We start from the raw sequence: 20,287 nt of genomic DNA, 5'->3' as shown, positions 1-20,287 counted from the left end.
ATCTATGCATGTAAAAAGATAATTAAAACCGTTTGAACGTGGTAAAGGACCTACCAAGTCGATATGCACATGGGCAAAACGTGCATCTGGTTGCGAGAAAACACCTATGGGTGAATTTGTGTGACGATTTATCTTTGATTGTTGACATGCTGAACACTCTCTAACCCATTTGTGTACATTCTTCTGTAAATTCGGCCATATATATCTGGCATTGATTAGTTTTGTTGAAGCTTTTGCGCCAGGATGAGACAAAGAATGAAAGTTATTATATATCAACTTTCGCATACTTTTGGGAACGAAAGGTCGCGGCATTGCCTTGGTCGTGTCACAGTAGATTAGAATACCATCGACAGGTGATGGGAACTGTTTTAAATTAAGACTTGAATTGTTTGTTTTAAGCAGGTTTTGTAATTCTAGATCCTGCTCTTGTTCGTTTCTCAACGTCTCGAAGTTTACTGTAGACTGCTGTAGCACGTTTATTTCTAGCCTAGATAAAGCATCTGCCGCCTGATTGTCCTGACCTTTGACATGTCGGATATCGCTTGTGAACTGTGATATATAGTCAAGGTGTCGGACTTCTCGAGGTGAGTATTTATCAGCTCTTGCTTTTAGTGCATTCGTTAGTGGTTTGTGATCCGTAAAGACTATAAATTCCCTGCCTTCTAACATGTGTCGGAAGTGTTTAATAGTTAGGTAGATTGCAAGTTCTCGCCCGAAGGTAGAATACCTTGTCTCTGCTGGAGCGAGTCTTTTTGAGAAAGCAATTGGTTTCCAGGCGTTTTTAACCAGTTGGTTAAGGGTACCGCCTACTGCTTTATCAGAAGCATCCACCATCAAAGCAAGTGGGGAAAGAGAATTCGGATACATCAACGTAGTTGCTTGAGCTAGTTTATCTTTAAGCTGTTTAATAGCTTCGACAGCGTCAGAAGACAGTTTGAATTCTTTTGGTTTTCCTTTTAGTGAATCTGTCAAAGGTTGCATTAATTGTGCACAACCTGGTATGAATCTGCGATAAAAGTTAATTAGACCTAGAAAACTTCTCAGTTGTGTTAGAGAACTAGGTATGGGATATTGTTTAATGGTGTCTACTTCTTTTTTGATCGGTTTAATCCCTTCTGGGCTTATTGTGTGACCGAGAAATTCTAAAGTTTGAACACCGAAAACACACTTACTTTGATGTATGTTTATTCCATGTTCATCCAGTCTTTTTAACACTGTTTTTACATGCTGTTCGTGTGATTGCAAATCGGGGCTGGCAATTAACAAGTCGTCTATATACCCCTGCGCAAATGGCATATCTCGAAGTAGATTGTCTATGAATCTTTGAAATGTCTGTGCCGCATTTCTCAGGCCGAATGGCATGCGTACAAACTCGAATAAGCCAAAGGGTGTTAAAATAGCTGTCTTGGGGATATCTTCATCCGCCACTGGGATATTGTGATATGCCCTGACTAAGTCAATTTTAGTGAATATGTTCATACCCTGTAAACCGTTTGTGAAATCTTGGATATGCGGTATTGGGTACCTATCTGGTACGGTTTGACGGTTGAGGGCTCTGTAATCCCCGCACGGTCGCCAGTCACCTTCATTTTTCTTTGGGACCATATGCAAAGGGGATGCCCATTGGCTATCAGAGGGACGGATAATACCCAGTTGTAGCATATAATCAAACTCGGCCCTAGCGATTTTGAGCTTATCTGGTGCTAGTCTCCTGGGTTTTGCAAAAACCGGTGCACCTTCGGTTTTGATAGTGTGACTTACTTTTAGTTTGTCTTTAGAAGGCTGTGGGTTTGGTTTAGTTAAGTTTGGAAATTCCGCGAGTATATCTTGGAATTTCGCTGTTGTTACTGGAGGAGTTTGAATCAAGTTAAGAGAGCTGATGTGACTTTCTTTGCCTTTTGTGTAATACGAAGTTTCTTTTAGTGTTAATCGCCGTCTCTTGGTGTCAACTAGAAATTCGTATCTCTCTAGAAAGTCCATCCCCAGTATTGCCAGATCTAAGTCGGCTACCGTGAAAACCCAAGGGAATTGCCTCCTGAACCCCAAATCTAGGGTTAAGTTTTTCTGCCCAAATGTCGCAATTTTAGTTTTATTTGCAGCTTGAAGTGTAATTGATGATGTTTCTCGACTAATCTCAGTTTTATTTTGAGGGATGATGCTAAGAGCAGCGCCAGTATCCACCAAGAAATTCAAGCCAGAGTTTCTGTCTCTAACATAAAACAAGCGACTGTTTTGGCGCCCCTCCTCAGTCGTCGCGACCTGGGGAGGGGTTACTCGTTTCCCGCTGTCTTAGAATTATGCTTAGGCCAGGCGCATGGTTGCATGCACTTGGTTGAGTTGACACCAAACTTCCAGTGGTACCAACAAAACTGCCCAGGTTGTCTGGACATTTGTGACCTGTTTTGTGACTTGGATCGTGGTCGTTGTGGTGACCTGCTCCTGTTTCTATGACCCATTTGCATCCTGGTGACAGCCTCAGTGAGACTCTTAACACTCGCAATGAGTCCTTCTATGACGGGGTCTTTTGCTGATTCTACTTTTTGTGTGTGATTTATTGTGCCTGGTCCAGTTGGAGGACCTCTCTCCATTATTCTATCGGCTATACGCGCTAAATGAGATAATGAGGTTTCAGGATCTTGTGCATCCAAACAGTGTTGGACGTAGCATGGGAGAGCTTGTATCCATCCTTGTTTTAGGACTGCTTCACCCACCGTGTTATCACCCATTAACACTTGGAGGTGACGCAAAAACTGTGACGGCGACCGATCACCTAGTGTTTCACCTTGAAAAAGTCTTTGGATTCTTTGACTATCTGATAATGATAAACGGTTTATTATCTCTCGTCTTAAGATGGTGTATGGTTGTGGTGATGGTGGATCTAAAATCAAGTCACGGACTTCTTTGGCAACTGAAGGAGGAAGGATAGAACACAAGTCTCTATAGCGAATCCCTTCAGATTTGATATTGTGTCTTGTGAAATAATGCTCTAGTTGAGCAAACCACAACTCAGGATCACTACGATCAAATTCTGGAAGTAGGGATTTCGTAGTTATAACAGTATCTATCACCACTGGTGACAAATCCTCCAGATTATGGGTTTCTATTGAGTCTGACATGAGGTATGTGACAAATATAGCAATAAAGTTAGCACGAAAAATGGTTACTATAACACGAATAACTTAAGATAATACGGAATAAACTAGTTATATACTCAACTTAGTTTACGGATAATCCGGTCTACTTTTACGATTAAGTAAAAAAAAAAAAAGATTAATAACAGAAATGAGGTTAAATTGTGTTCAAAAAGGGCTCGCCACTTTCGTGCCTATAGGTAACCCTCGTGCTATTGATAGAAGAAACCAGAGAAGTAGTGAATAGGTCTTTATTTCGATCTTCGCGCAGTCACAGTGGAGCGTGGGATTATTTGTTCAGACAAACAAAGGCTCTCAACATTCCATATAAGATAGTAGGGAATATAACGCTTACAAAAGGTAAGGAAGTGAATGAATACTTGAACAATACTGTTTTAGCATATGCCTGGTTGTTTGGGGTCAACTCTTAACCAACCAACCTGAGCTGTTACAAATTCTCTTCCTTCGATGGAATGTTGGAAATGTCGTACAGCACAATAGATAGCTAGGAGTTCCCTACCGAAAGTGCTGTACCTCGATTCAGTGTTTAGCGACCGTCTCGAGAAAAATCCTAAAGGTTACCACGAGTTGTTAACCCATTGTTGTAAGACTCCTCCGATTGTTGAGTCGGATGCGTCTACGGCGATACTAATGGGCGCTTGAGTGTCTTGATGCCCAAGCAGGGTTGCCTTAGTGATATGTTCCTTAACTGTGGAGAATGCTTTTCGAGCGGTGTCGTCTAGACTAATTGCTTTTGCATTTTCACGAAGTTGGTCGGTTAACGGTTTCATAAGAGATGCGCATTTGGGTATGAACCGTCTGTAGAAACTTACAAGGCCGTTAAAAGTTCTCAACTGCTTAATCGTGGTCGGTTCTGGGTAATTCAGAATGGCCGCCACTTTGTTTCTAAGGGGTCGGATGCCTTGGGCATCAGTAGTGTATCCTAAGAAGTCTAAGGAGTTGGTTCCGATTTGGCATTTCTGAATGTTGACAGTAATGCCATGCCTCTGGAGTCGATCGAAAACAATGTCCAGATGCTGGAGATGTGATTCTCTGTCCAGACTTGCTATTAGACAGTCGTCAAAATACGCATATACGAAGTTGAGACCTCGGAATACGTCGTCTATGAACCTTTGGAAGGTTTGAGCCGCATTTCATAAACAGAAAGGCATTCGTAAGAATTCGTAGAGGCCGAAAGGAGTTATAATAGCGGTTTTAGGAATGTCTTCATTAGCCATATGTATTTGGTTATAAGTTTTAACCAAGTCGATTTTCGAAAAGACAGTTGTACCTTTCAAGGTAGCCGTCAAATCGTGAATGTGGGGCAACGGGTAACGATCGGGAATGGTTTTAGCATTCAGACGCCGATAATCACCAGTTGGCCGCCAATCATCGCTGTCCTTTTTAGGGACCATGTGCAATGGAGATGACCATGGGCTACTTGATGGTCAAATTATTCCTAAGTCTATCATGTGGTCAAATTCGTTTTTAGCCAACCTTAGCTTTTTGGGAGCCGGTTGGCGAGCTTTTGAGAGCACAGGTGGCACTGTAGTGATGTGTAACATTGCTGGTTACACACGGCAATGTCGGTTGCAGTTGATATATCCCAGAGTATTCGTCGAGTAACGGTTGATCTTTTGCACTTAGTTGAGACTTTCATAGCATCACCCCAAACAATGGCTGCACGCACAAACACTTATTCTAACGTCATATCTTACCGCAATACCAAGTTATTTACCTATTAATTTATTGTTTTATTTTATTTTTATTATTCATTTTGCGATACATACACAGTTGTTTATTCTTGTTCTGTGTTAAGCTATTAACGTAATCCGCGTCTCCTTTATTTCTATTTCCTTAGTTTCTCCCTTTCCTTCTTCAAAATCAAATCAAAATTCTTGCCAAATACACAGAACCTGATTTATTATTACTATTCTATTATCAATATTTTATTTTTCCTTTTCCTTCCTTTCTCAAACATGAAAAGTGTGATGCTAACATTATTGAAACTTGTGTATTGTTGCATTTTTGAAGAAACCCGAAATGGTTTCTTCACAACACTTATGTACACATAAGATGTTTGTGAATAATAATAATAATAATAATGGGTTTATGGCGTGCTTAATTGTGACTGGGGATAATTTGCAACTAGAAAGAGGAATTACGCAAACAGATAACTTAGTGTTTCCGTCTATCAACTTTCGTGAGCGTGTGTCGATGAGTAGAATGTGGTATTGTAGCAGGTCTATACCAATGATTGACATAGAGACATCTGCGACCACGAAAATCCAGTGAATGGGTTTGCGTAAACCTACGTTAAGGTAGACGTACCTTTTCCAATATGTGGCGATCGGTTTTCCGTTCGCCGCCTGTAAGCTTAAAACAGACTCGTGAAGCCTGTCGTCAGAATTCGCAGGAAGAACGCTAACTTCTGCGCAAGTGTCGACGAGGTGGCGAAATTTCTTTGTCACATCGGTGACGTATAACAGACGGCTATGTTCGCCGGCTACAGTTGCTGTTGACGCGTGCCGGCTGGGAAGTTTCCCGAACTGTTTTTCGTGTCATTCGATTTTGAGGTCGGATAATTGTAGGGTTTTCTGAAATTTCTAGAAGACTTCCCATACTGGTTATGATACCAGCACCAGTTGGGGTTATCCGCCTCTCGTGGTCGAGAGACAGATCGCCTACGTGAAATGCTTCCTCGCGGGGTTCTTGACCGTCTATGGTCATTACGAAATCGAAGATATCGTGTGAGTGTATGACATAATTCGGTAATGTCATTCGCGTTCGTCTGAGGTTTTTTTGACTGAAAAGACCTCGGCGTTAGTAGATTTTGTGATTTCTAAAACGTGGTCAGCAGATGCAGCCAGTTCGTCTACAGCGTTGTTTTGGAACGAGACGAGAACTGCTTGCACCTGTTGAGGAAGTTTGGACAAGAAACGTTATGTGAATAAGCCATCATCGAAAGTTCGCTGGCTGATGACCTCTCTCATCCTTAGCACCACGTCTGTCGCAAAACCATGTTGCAAGTCGATGTTATTGAGGTGTTGGTCTAACCTATGTCGATCGGTTAGATCTCCACGTCTCAGAATCGATCATTTGAAGGTTTCGTAGGGCTCCGAAACATCACTAGTAAACATACTAGGTGTGACGTACCTGTTAAATTCTCGCGAGAGTGCCTTAATAACCGCGAGGAACTGTGTGCGTGAGTCCGTAATGCCGTGCCCGCAAAAGTCAGCTTCTGCGTAGCAGAACCAGGCTTCGATATTGTTCGGCCAAAAAGGCGTTAACTGAATCGAGGGTGGGGGGATAGTCTTTAACTTAAATACTTTGGGTGTCTGTTCCGTCATAGTGAAAAACCAAGTATTACAATGAACGAAAAATAGATAGTTAAAATACATCCGAAAACTCGAAAAAAAAGTATATCACAATATATAAAAGTCAAATAAAGCAAAACAATGATTTATGAAGTTCCAAAAAAGAACAGACTCACAGTTTATCGTTTGGTGTACCAGATCACGTCGGTCTCACAACTGAAGATACTACCACCATTGTAGCTTGATAACTCTTTACCAGTAACACCTATAATCGAATCGCGCCCACCCAGTTAAAATCAAAGGTCAGAAGCGAGGAGGTTGGAAGATATTTTTGATGGGTTATCAATATATCGGGAAGTGACTGATCGAATCGTAGGAAATGTTTCCCATGCCGTTCTGTAACGTGATCTGGTATGGATGCATGACCGAGCGCTTTCAGCTGAACGAGTCCACTAAAACTAGTGTGGTCAGCATCCAATGTCGAACACTTACAGAGCTATTGATTTTGGGGAATTATTTACAGCTACAGGCTAAAGAATAAACTAATTTAAGGTTCTATATTGACATATCTGGACCCTATCTCCCCATTTCCTTAAATGATAGACGCTTCGAATGAAGCAGTAGGAACATCCCCAAACAGCTGACTAAAAACGTGTGACATCCGACTCCGTTCTTTTAAGAAGGACACGCTATCTCATGAACAACATACTCCCGTTTTCACACCAACGTCTCGTAATTTTACTGGCCATCAAACGTTCCTGACACATCCTGGAAGGCAAGAGGTTCGTAAATCATTTAGATAATGAACTACTAAAATATATCGCAAGCTAAAACCAATAAATATTCGCCTACAGAATTACAACAACCTAACGTTATATCATAGTGACAAACGGCATTTCAAATGTAAGTGCAATTAAGAAATATACGCATAATCCAGATTTAAAATGGGTGTGACTAAACAATCTACTACGAATTTTAATGATTGAGGACGCAACCAGAGAGAGGAGTCAGAAATGCAATATCCACCTGTTACATGCAAGTTGCCGACCGTGGTTTGGTCAAAATATGAATATCTTGTACACTGGCAACATCCAGTTGAATCATGATATCATCAAAATTTCGAAATATGTAGATTGTGGTCTACAACGTTAGTAGTACTATTAAAATAATAGACCTAATCCTAAGGTAGTAGATTCGTCATGATATGATTGCCTAATCTATAAGGTCTTACATCACTGCTCACACCAACTCATCGTATTCTGACAATTAACATCATGATACTTAACAATTAGGAAGAACACATTTCGGCTGGGGATGGAATGATATATTTGGTAAGGAAAGGTATGGGTTACACAAGAGTGACCACGCCCACATGGCTGAGCCGCGCCATACTCTTGAACTTTTGAGTGTCGCCACGTTCACCATTGCTGACCTACTCTCTGTGTTAAATGTTGAATATCTATTTTTCCAGTTATCTCACGTTAAGCTTTGAGAATTGTGTGGTTAGGACCAATACTACTACTTATGTATATAACTTAATTTTACTTGTATGGTGAAAAATTCCTACATACTTATGACGATAAATTCCATAACACGCCTTGAATATTATGGTTTACAGAGCCCAAACGCGGAACGACGAAAAGAGGGATACAAACTGGAGTTAAAGTTCAACACTAAATAGGCCAGGTTGAAGCCTGATTAAAGGGGTAATATTTGTAACACCAGTTCATAGTAGGTTGGATAATTTGAGCTTTTCTCGTAACCTTGTTTTCAAACAGTTTCAAACTCGAACAGCTACTATTGCAAAGACATGATCCAGGTCGGCATAAGTGCACTTCATGCTGAAAGAATAATATACCTAATACGAAATTTTGGAGTTTCCGTGATATGGCTGCGTAACCTATAAGATCTTACATCGATGCCGCACCACTATCTTTACTGACCCATCTTATCGTGACAGTCAGCGGCTGATTTCATAGTTTGTTGATGGACTCATATGGGCTAGGAAGAAAATATGTCTAATATCAAAAGCAAGAGGTTACATAGAATAATAGGCAGGTAAATAAATACTTGTGCCATAATTTGCTGACATTATCAAGGTGTTTTCGGCTAACTGTTAACTAGCCAATCTAAGTTGTTAAGTCAGCCTTTTCCTAGAACCGACTTCCAAAGGAATTTAGGTTTGATCGACTTATGAGACAAAAGTATATCGGTTTGGTTTTCAATGGCTAACTCGGTAGAACTTACCATCTTACCACAAATTATCGCAAATGAACTGTTGCGTGTGTCTTCTGTATAACATTTAGAGCTAGAGACCAAATAGCAGATAAGAAAAACGAAACAAAAATAGCTAAATAAGCGTCGAGAGTGAGCTAGCTAACACAATGTTGGTAGGGTCCGATTTTCTCATTTTCTGTTATTACTCATCCGCCTCTTGAGCTGTTCTCAAGTCAGAAATAGAGAGGAATCTATTTTTTAAATAAGTAAATAAAATCTTCCAGACTTGAAGAATCGCTCCATTGTTTTCATAAAATATTTATATGTACAAAGATGAAATTTGCAACCACAAGCAATAAATTCTCGATTCCATACATATTTTTAGTCTGCCAGAACGTGTTAGTAATCTGTAAATAAAACAGACACAGTTTAGACATTTTGGGTGTGAATATGCGTGAAAACAAAACGTTACTTGAAAAATAACATCAATGTGAGCCATTCGAAAGTCGGATTCCTGAACTTATTAGATTAAATGCATAGCCTTGACTCTGTGATGACCGCGTTTAGTGATTTTGTTCGTAACTGCAGACATAGATCGTGTCCACTGATCACAAATAATCAAAACACATAATGAAAAATAGTAAAATACTCTGTGTTAAGTCTTTGAATCGGAGTCTCATACAATAACCAATTGATTAGCTTGATGTGTATATGGACATTATAGTAAGCAGGTTATGTTCCCTAAAGTCATTTAAAACCGAGTTGTTTTGGACTCTACAAGTGCGTATGTCCTGTTGGTCATAAGTATCGCTAATAATCGACTAATGAAGAGGATATTACAGTTAGGCCCATCATGATCGGATACGGTCTATTGGTTGTCTGTAACCCAACACTGAAGGGAACGATGGTTCAAGTGCATGTGGTGGAAGTACTTTAGTACACAAAAATAAGATGTTTTCTAAGTTACTCAAACATGAGGAAAACAGGTTCAAAAATAGGTCAGTCTAAATGAGCAATGGATCCTTAAAACTAGGTAGCTTTTATGGTTTATATACGCCGTTAGGCATTTTCGTGCTGAACCAAATATAGGTCAATATGAGCTCAATGACTGACTGTCAGTTATATGAATTTATAGTGGAAACAATGTGGTTACTTTTTCTTACCATCATTGAGTGACGGTAATAATAGTCACAATAATAATAAGCAAATCTAGCTAATCAACTCTGTAGCTTTTGACTTGTATGAACAATAAAGTTGGTCATGCATTATTCATGTCCTGGTTTTACATTCCTCAAAGTTCTAGATGTGCTCTCGATATATTTAAAGAAAAGATTGACGTGCGGGCCGTTTGAGATCGATAATAGATGTAATTATGATAGTTAAAGAAGGGTTAGTATTCCAAAGTATGCTAATAAACCACACTGTATTGCATAGGATTAATCGGTCGTTATCTGTTTAACGTAATTATAGGACAAACATTTCGTATTCATTCTAATATTAATCAAACGAAAAAACCATATGCGCGGAGGAATTCCGATACTCCAAAAATATACGAACCTTTATTAAAAAACGAGGTTTAGTCAAGTGGAAATAGGGGTAATTCCCGGAATTTTGTATGGAACGGTGATTGGTTCAGCAGACGTTTAGCTATAAGAGAAATACTTGTAGTGGTAAATGAATCCCCAAAATAAATGGTTCTGTTGGTTTTCGACGTTGATATTGATCTTATTATTTTTACTGGATACACCTTAGTTGAAGGCGCTCCGTCAAGAATCCGCACCAGATAAGGAGATGGTATGTCATGATAAGCATCCCTAAGAATTGCTACCCAGCTTAGATTGAACGATTCCCAACATATCGATAACCTTCCAAGTTTTTCCTCTAACCCATCCATCCCTGACTTCTTATTTGACTGGGTCGATGTCCTGCGATCATGGTGTTACGGACAAAGCGTTGACAAATCATGAACATCTGTGAAATCTTTAGTGGAGATTAGATTATTTATCTGAAGAACCTCATTTTCTGGTTTCAGGTTATGCCCAGTAGCGGTTAAGCTTATAATTAATATATACATTTGCTGAGCACTCGACAAGTAACCTGAACTTTACAAAACACGACCGAAAGTACTGTGTGTAACCAACAATGTTACACATCACATTACAACCACAGGCTCACCCGTATCGTTGAAAGCGCTCCGACTAGCTCCTGAAAAGCAGAGTTTAGCCCATAGCGAATTAGAGGATTAAAGGACTTGGGAATTATCCGGCCATCGAAGAGTCCATGCGCATCACCTTTTCACATGATATCCAAAACGGACAGCAATGATTGACACTCGATTGGTAATTATCGGAGACTTAATACGAAAATCACTGTTGATCGATACACTTTGCAATACATCCACGATCTAACAGTTACCTTGAGAGGTGAAAATGTTTTCTGGAAAATCGATTTGGTTAAAGAGCATAATCCAACTCCTCTGACTGCAAATGACATTTCTGAAATTATTGTCATCTCTCACTTTGGACTCTATGAATCTTTGCTCATACTTTTCGGTTTAAAAAGTGATACACAGAAAAAAAATAGTCCCGCGAGTCTTCTGCATTGATGATGACCTCATTAGTTTTACTGGACGCACCATATCATAAAGAATTCATTGTTTTTTCATAAGGCATGTACATTGAAGCCATCAACTAAAAGTGTGGCTGTTTCATTCATCATATCTTCAAGGTAAAAGCCTCATCGGCTTGCTGTACTGCAGTTTGAAACATTCAAAATATCATATGCGTTGTTTGAATCGTTGCTAATACAGACTTGGCAACAGAATTGATCGTATGGGTCCCTTTGTTTGGGATGGCGATATGGATGGCTTTGGATGATAAGGAATGTTAGGTGAGTCATTCTCCTCTCCAGAAATAAGTCCATTGTAATTATTTTTGTGTTTCTAAGCTTAGTAGCCTGGTTTGATCTGTTTGTGGTGTAATGGAGATGTAAACGCTCGTTTGGTTTTTATGTTAGCAAGATTGATTAGTTATGATCATTCCGGAAAACTTACTTGAGGAATTCAAAATGCATGAGGTTTCAAATTAGATTCCTTGTCCGTTGACGTTAGGTTCGCTCTAAGATTCTAGTGTGACCACTGCGATGATTGTAAGTTTTGTTTGGATTTCACCATTAAGTCGTGGTATCCTTTCTGGTTAAAACAAAACTTTTTTCTATCTGTATTAGTTCCCATTGTCTGGCCTGTATTTCCTACGTTGAGATACTGGTTATATTTGACAGCTAAAGGAGGTTTCTTCAAAATAAAGCTGTTTATTATGGTTGTTTATCAGTAGCTTGTGTATTCAAACAATATCTGCCACATCATAATACGTGCGAAAAATTTCTATTGTTTCAGGTTTAGTGTCACATGTAAATCTGATGGATGCTCTTATCCATCCTCATCGTCAAGTCAACAGTCTGAACTTTTTTTCTATAAGTCGACCAAGTAGCTCTCTGAATGATTCTTCCGAGTCGGATGCAATAATTGAAGATACTCCAGACTCTCCAGTAGAAACTACCGACTACTCAAGCAAAGCCCCCGATGTTGGTCAAACAGTGACAATAAATCATGACGGTTCTGAGATATCTGTGTGCGACACTCAGAGATTGAACAAACGAGTTTTTTTCTCATACCACAAGTAAGGTTGATTTCTTCATATCGAGTTTTAGCAGTGAATCTGACCCCGATGAATACCCTTTTCATGCTGTAACTTATGGTGAATCAGAAGGCTGTTGGGGACTTCCCTACAACGTGAGTTTCTGCTGTTCGCTTAACCTAGTTTCAGGATCACAATTATGCATCCTACGAACCAAATCCAGATCACAATAGATCTGTTGAGCCTGATGATCGCTTGTCTCTTTTAGCAAAACTAGCACTAGCAAAGGATGATGATGCTAAGGATTCGAAAGAAACGACGTCCAGGACACTCCAGTCTACACTTCAGACCAACTGGGTTCTTGAAGAAAGTTCCACGGTCTCAACAACTAAGTCTGTGAGTTTGGTTGAACCAAGCGCACTGTGCCCATCAACTAGACGTTCTGTCGTGTGCAATTCAGGACTAAATACTCCCAGTAACGGACAATCCCTGGTCACAACGACTAGTCACGTTTCTTCCTTGCCTAGTCGAACAATCCTAATCTCAACTGCCGGTGGTAATGCAAATCCTCCCTTGCAAATTCATCGAGTTAGTTCATCCCTCACCCCACATGTTATCTTGCGGACTGGTTTGCCTGGTCTTCAAATTTCTACTACTGCTCCACGTCAAGTTTCTACAGATAGTATGGATTCTGTTCGTTGCGTTTGCGGAAATACGAATTTGGATGGTTATCTCGTTCAGTGTAATCAGTGCAGGTAAAATATTTTCGGCATAAATATCAAAACCTAACCACTTTTCAGAATTTGGCACCACAGTGAATGTATTTCATCTGCTAGTAAAAGTCACCTGTCAACACCATATGTTTGTGAAATATGCCAGACACAGTCAAAAGCTATCGCTACTCAACGGCCTCATTTGACTGCGTTTAATAGCGTTGGATCAACTACAACTCCTAACATCCGGATTTCCCGTGCTCCCATAGGAACAAATACATCTTCAGGACGCGTTTTCTTAACAAATACGTTCGGAGGTGTGACTCATCGACAAGTTCACGTCTGTATCCCAGCAAATCAAGGGATGTCTAATGTTCAATGTGGTGAGTTCAATCTAGTTTCTAGTGTGATTTCAGAAAATGGCTCTGCTGCAGCTCTCCCTCCGAACTATGGCTCATGTGGACGATCTGTGAGAAGCTCTAAAAGAAAACAAGATCTGCTAACACGTAAGCATATGTTCTATTTGAACTATTTATTAGTTTAATGATGTCAGTAAAGTAGGCGTTCATGTGATTCTCATGTCTAATTCTCAGTATTTTCCAAAATGTTCTATTTAAACTATTTATTAGTTTAGTGATGATGTCAGTAAAGTAGGCGTTCATGTGATTCTCATGTCTAATTCCCAGTATTTTCCAAAATTCAGCCGTACAATCAGTTTACAAAGCTTAACACCCCTAAGTGTTCTTTTGGTTAACAGAAAGATGAAATTTCATGGATACAAATGTCCTTCTTTTCTGTTCTATGAGCTCAATAAATACCTTTATGCAATATTTGAGTCTTAACTTCACGGAAGTACTTATGAAGATTGCTGTCGAGAAACTTTGGATTGTCACGAGATTTTTAAAAGTAGGAGTGCTTTGGTATTCATAAAATACTCCAGTAAAAAGGCAAACGACTAAGTCGTTCGGTATAAAGCTCGTCTCCGTGGAGCAGTCGGGTAGTGGGACGCTAAGTCGGCAGCTAGGGTGTTTGACTTTCGGCCACTAGGTCGCAGGTTCAAACTTCACCTACTTCAGTTTGGAAACCGGGTGGTAAAAGTGACTCTCATGCTTAGAGTGTGACTCAAGGCTAACCACGCGGATCTGTACTTGGTGAATGGGTTAATAATATTGAGGTTCTCAGTCACTGGAAAGCCTAGAATGGGTTGACTGAGATTCTTAATCTAATCTAATTATTTGCTGGGAGCGACGTTATCCGAGAATTCCTTTGATGACTTTTTGAACACTATATATATTTTCCTTGAAAGTGCAAGTAACCGCCTTATAGTTTATTATGAATATTCATGCCGAGACTATACAACAGGACTATACTTTATGGACGAGCCAATCAGAAGCTTCTGTGGGTTTTCAAGGTCACGGCGCCAGGTTCGGTACCTGATACTTACGTACGATCGGTTTACAGCGGATTTTAGAGAAGACCTGATAATTCAGCGTCTACAAGAGAAGGGATTATTAAGAAGTTCCTATACTTGTGACTGTGGTACTCAAATGACCGCTGTACGGTGTGCAGACTACCGTGATGAGATTATCTTTCGATGTTGTTCATGTTGGAAGAAAAAATCAGTTCCAACAGGCACTTTTTTCGCTCGATCACGATTAAGGTTAAGACAAATTATGATACTTGTTGCAAATTGGATAATAAAAGTACCCGTTACACTTGCTGCCACGTTTGCCGATGTAAGTGAAGTTTCGGCAGTTCAGTGGTACGAGTATTGTCGAGATATATGTGCAGCGAAATTGATAAGCTTACACCAATCGCATGGAGGAGTAGGGAAAATCGTTGAAATAGACGAAACAGAAGTAAGGAAATGGAAATTCAACCGTGGCCGTAGTATTAAAGAAGATTGTGTAAGTACCTCACAGGTCCTTGGAATCTGTTATAATCGTATTTTTGCTAATAAACGACCCGGCTACTCCTATTGCTTAGTATTCTTATACGATGACACTCAACAAGACCCCAAAATCAGAACACGTTGAACAGGAATGAAATTGTATTCAAAAAATAACAATGGTAGGTGAGCAGCAATTACTGGTTTTAATAACGTTCATATATTTATAGTATATACAAAAGAAGCTTCTAGATTTTTCTCCAATAATTTGCCAGGGCTGATTGGTTTAGAATTAGCCAATCAGCGCGCAGCAACACCATCATGCATGAAACATGCTTTAATCCAATCTATGTCCCGCTAACACCTCCCCCTTGAGCAGATTCGTAGGATCTGGTGCTAGGGTCCAACTGCAACTGCTTTACTGGTTTGTGCTTCCGGTTAGTCCACCTTCTAGGTAATAAGGACGTATCATCCTTCGTTTGCACCTTGACTGTCCTGTCTGTTTCAGGTGTTTTGATCTCAAAGGTGTCTAGCAGAACATCAAGAGGTAATCTATGCTGCGTTTCGTTGTTGGAGATCGAGGTTGATTTCAGTTGGTTAGCATGACGCACCCAGATTTCTGAACCAACGGACACCTCGTAAACCACATTTCCTTTCTTTTGCACGATCCGACCAGCTATCCATGTAGGATGTTTTTCTCGATAGTCCATAGCAAGTACCTTTTGACCCACACTGAACAATCGTTTTTGTGCCCCATGATGACTATTGTACTGTTTCTCCATCATCACGTTTCGTTGCGGCTTAAGAGCTGGAGTCGGACGAATGCTGTCAAAATGTGTACGTATTTTCCTGCCAAGTAACGCTTCCGCTGGGGAGACTCCATTTGTTGTCTGAGGGTTCGGTGTAGAACGGTAGATAAACAAGAACCTCTCTAAGATCTCTTCGGTGTCCCCCTCCCCTCTTGATTTTTTTAGAGCATTTTTGAACGTACCAACAAAACGTTCTACCTGGCCATTCGATTGCGGATGGAATGGAAGTGTTCGGGTATGCCTGATTCCGTTCTGCTGACAAAATTCTGAAAAGATAGATGATGTAAACTGTGTGCCGTTATCGCTGACTATTTGTTCTGGAACCCCGAAACGACTGAATAGTTGCCGCAGTTTTCTAACTGTGCAGCTTGCTGTTGGATGTTCCATGATGAAAATTTCCGGCCACTTGCTGTATGCGTCCACTACCAGAAGGTAAGTTTGTCCATGGAGTGGACCAGCGAAGTCTAAATGTATACGCTGCCACGGTGACTGTGGTATCGGCCATGATTGCAACTCTGCTTTTCGTGGTGCTTTTGCTGCCAATGCACATTTTGTACACGAACGGGATAGCTGCTCGAGTTGGGTATCTAATTGTGGCCAGTATACATAACTTCGTGCTAGCTAGCGCTTTCATGCGGTTTATTCCGGGATGTCCTGAATGCGGCTGTTCGAGGACTGCTGGTTGCAACTTCTTCGGAATTATGACACGTTCAGCAAACATGAGACAATCGTCGATGATTGAAAGATATAGTCTACGCTGACAAAACTGCTGAAGCTCTGTTGAACTGATCTTTGAGGGCCACCCTTGTAGGTGAAACTTTCTAACTTCTTGTAGAACAGGGTCTTGAAGAGTCTCTTTTCTGACTTCATCTGACGACACTGGAGTGTTTCGAATTGCCGCTGCTACTACACTCCGTATTTCTGGATCAACTGATATCGAGGCAATGATCATGTCCTCCGGTCCAGGATGTTGAACTCCAATAAGTCGTGAGAGGGCATCGGCTTGACCGATAGTATTGGTTGACTGATACCTTATGTTAAAGTCGTAGCTCAAAAGCATTGTTGCCCAGCGCTGTAGTCTGTTAGCTGTGTAAACAGGAATCCCTTTCTTGGAACCGAATATTGCAATCAGTGGTTTGTGGTCTGTCAACAGAGTGAACTTACGGCCGTAAAGCATTTTATGAAATCTTTTGATAGCGAAAATGATTGCCAGGGCTTCCTTTTCGATTTGACTGTAGTTGCGTTCGGCTGGGGGTAAGTGATCTAGCAGCATGGGCAATTGTCTTCTCTGTTTTATCTAGAAACACGTGTGATATAACTGCTCCAACTCCGTGACTAGATGCATCAGATGCGACAACAATTTCCAAGTTGGGATCAAAGTGTGTCAAGAGAAGCTTTGAGCTGAGCATTGACTTGACTTTGTCAAAGGATGCTTGACATTCTGCTGACCACTGCCAAGGTTTATCTTTCGATAGTAATTCATTCAGAGGGCCTCTCACTCGATGCATTTCAGGCAAGAATGTGCTGTAGTGACTAACTAATCCCAAAAATGACCTTAATGAAGGGACGTCAGTTGGCACGGGCATTTTCTGAATGGCTTCTATATTGGCAGGGTCTGGTCGTCGGCCGTTCTTATCTAGGATGAAACCAAGGTATTTGATCGGATGCATGAAGATACACTTTTCTTCACGTAGTTGGAAACCATATTCCAACACTCGGTTGAAAACTTGGTGTAGACGATCGGAAAGTTCACTGTTATTGGAACCCATAACTATGATATCATCTAGATAAGCTGCTGCACCCGGTATGCCAGTTAGCATTGTATCCATTATTTGCTGGAAGATGGCAGGTGCGGTCTTGATGCCGAATGGTAGGCGGGTATATTGAAATAACCCTCGATGAGTGTTGATAGTCAGAAGCTCTCTACTATCGTCATCTACCTCCACTTGCAGATAAGCATCCGAAAAGTCTATTTTCGCGAAACATGTACCACCATTTAGTTTAGCAAACAGGTCTTCAGGAACTGGTAACGGATATTGATATTCATCCAATGCAGCATTTAAACCTGTTGAGAAATCAGCACATATGCGGATAGTTCCATTGGGCTTTCTAATCACTACAATTGGCGCGGCCCATGCAGAGTAATTAACCGGTTGGATTACACCAGCTTGCTGCAAACGATTAAGTTCCTGATCGACTAATTCAAGAGCAGCATATGGCACAGAACGTCTCGGACGAAAAATGGGTTAGGCATCTGGTTTCAGGGGTAAATTAGCTTTCACTTTAGTGCAGTGACCAAGGCTATTCCGGAAAACAGCGGCGAATTTCCTCTTCAGATTTCCTAGGACCTTTTCACCTGTCTTTTTTGCATATGAAGTGGTGTCTAATGATGGACACGACACGTTACAAACGCTGTTGATGGGTATATCCATTAATCCAAGCTTTTCTAACATATCTAGACCAAGTAGATCAGGGTTTAGTCGTTCTGTTAGATAACATACCCCTTTACAGCTCTTTCCATTGAAGGAAAATTCACACTGTAATTCACCAACTAGTTTCAGTACACCTCCAGATGCGTTTTTAGCCGTTTTCTTGGATGGCTTCATTGGCGGTTTCCCAAGCAGGTTAAACGTTTCTCTAGACATTAGGGTGATATCGGATGCTGTGTCAATTTGGAGACGAACCGCTATACCATTAATCTGGATCGTAACATACTTTCTCCGAATGTCATAGTCTGTTTGAAAGGCTGCTACCAGAGAGAGTGATTTAGATTCGGCTGACTTCATGTGTCGAGGACGTTTGTGCTTCTGCTTAGGCTGGGACGTACGATTTGAAGGACAACGACCTTCTTTATGCCCACGTTTGTTACACATCTGACATTTATGTTTCTTGAATGGGCAGAATCGTACATAATGCCAATCACCACATAACCAACATGCAGTCGTTGGTTCGCTACCACTTGTTTTCGGTTTCTGAACTTTTAACCTAGTAATAGCATTGACACTACTGCAGGTTAAATTAGGATTTACCTGTTCAATCAACTGATTGTCGTGTCTGGTGTTCTGTAGCCGCTTACACTCATCTGTTAACGTTCTGAGTGTGATGTTAGGATCTTGATCCAAACGAGTTAGAAGTCTGGTTCTAATCTCAGCATCTTGTGGTGACTGGAGAGCTTTGATGAATATAAGGCATTTAAATTGATCTTCTGTCAACGAGCGTAACTTGAACTTTTTACATTCTCTGTTGACGATGTCTGCTAGAACACCATATTCATCGGTTTCTCGTTTCACCAAATTAAGACACTGGTATCGAATACTAAACAATGAGGAAGATTCACCGAATATTTCTGACAGCTGAGATACTGTCTCCTCGAAACTGAGCTCTCGAGGTAACTTTGGTAATATATGATCAGCATAGCGTGCATGTTCATGACTTCCCAACTTGCGCATCAACAGTCGAGTCTTCCATGAGTCATCTTGTTTACAGAACTCTATTCTAAATGTGTCTTCCCAACGCTTGAACCACGTGAGAAATGTATTTCCACATTCGGGGTCATAATAGAATTCTGGAATGCTGCTGGCAACTGCATCACAAGAAGTACTTGAAACAGCATGTGAACTCGAGTTTTGGATGCTAAACTGTTGCATCAGAGTCTCCAACAACCGCATTTGTGCATCAAGTTGTGCTTGCTGTTGTTGCAATATTCGGCTAAGCTGGTCGTCTGATATCGGCATTTTGAATGAATTTTCCTTTTTCTCCGTCGCCACTGTTATAATCGTATTTTTGCTAATAAACGACCCGGCTACTCCTATTGCTTAGTATTCTTATACGATGACACTCAACAAGACCCCAAAATCAGAACACGTTGAACAGGAATGAAATTGTATTCAAAAAATAACAATGGTAGGTGAGCAGCAATTACTGGTTTTAATAACGTTCATATATTTATAGTATATACAAAAGAAGCTTCTAGATTTTTCTCCAATAATTTGCCAGGGCTGATTGGTTTAGAATTAGCCAATCAGCGCGCAGCAACACCATCATGCATGAAACATGCTTTAATCCAATCTATGTCCCGCTAACAGAATCTATGACATCGTTACAAAAAGGACATTTCCAACGAGTTAGGAACCGACATGCACCAACAACAACACCGATTATACAGCAATATGTGTAGCCGGGCACTACGGTGTATACAGACGATTGGAGAGCATATACGTGCCTAAGTAGACTTAGCTACGTGCATGAAGTTGTTATACACAAGCGCCATTTTGTAGACCCTACAACTGGGGTGCACACCAACAACATTGAGGCTATGTGGTCGAGGCTGAAAGAATTTTTGAGACCTTATCATGGCTCCAGAGGCCGACTACTATGGAGCCATATGGATGAGTTCCTGTACCGGATGTACTATGATTTTAGAACTTCTGAACCAATATCTGACCTTGATAAGTTTTTGAGTCATGTAAAAGAACAGTATCCCCTTTAATTTTTGAGTTTTGTATAATATATTTTTACTGTATACTGTCTTCTGATTGGCTAATATTTCTCAAGGTCATTTAAGATTCGTTCAAAGT

General features: G+C 40.6%; 2 protein-coding genes across 3 annotated transcripts; one reads left to right on the top strand and one right to left on the bottom strand.

The window, feature by feature from the left end:
• Positions 1–2,270: 2,270 nt before the first annotated feature.
• Smp_160990 (hypothetical protein) lies at positions 2,271–3,116 on the bottom strand (the record flags this gene model as incomplete). The annotated part of the gene is made up of 1 exon (XM_018793704.1): positions 2,271–3,116. One exon carries the CDS (start codon positions 3,114–3,116, stop codon positions 2,271–2,273), a length of 846 nt encoding a protein of 281 aa, XP_018648190.1.
• An 8,351-nt stretch (positions 3,117–11,467) lies between these two features.
• On the top strand, positions 11,468–13,742 carry Smp_161000.1 (hypothetical protein; the record flags this gene model as incomplete). 2 transcript variants are annotated; one of them, XM_018793702.1, is made up of 6 exons in its annotated part: positions 11,468–11,554; positions 12,060–12,342; positions 12,377–12,455; positions 12,490–13,055; positions 13,101–13,519; positions 13,717–13,742. In XM_018793702.1, exons 1-6 carry the CDS (start codon positions 11,548–11,550, stop codon positions 13,740–13,742), a joined length of 1,380 nt encoding a protein of 459 aa, XP_018648189.1. In that variant the 5' UTR covers positions 11,468–11,547. The 2 variants fall into 2 exon arrangements, with proteins under 2 accessions (XP_018648189.1, XP_018648188.1); XM_018793703.1 differs by having other exon boundaries at positions 11,490–11,554; positions 12,374–12,455.
• Between the last annotated feature and the right edge of the window lie 6,545 nt (positions 13,743–20,287).

The sequence above is a fragment of the Schistosoma mansoni genome, chromosome 1, assembly GCF_000237925.1.
Source record: "Schistosoma mansoni strain Puerto Rico chromosome 1, complete genome".
NCBI lineage: Eukaryota > Metazoa > Platyhelminthes > Trematoda > Strigeidida > Schistosomatidae > Schistosoma > Schistosoma mansoni.
This window is presented reverse-complemented; position numbering and strand designations above follow the sequence as displayed.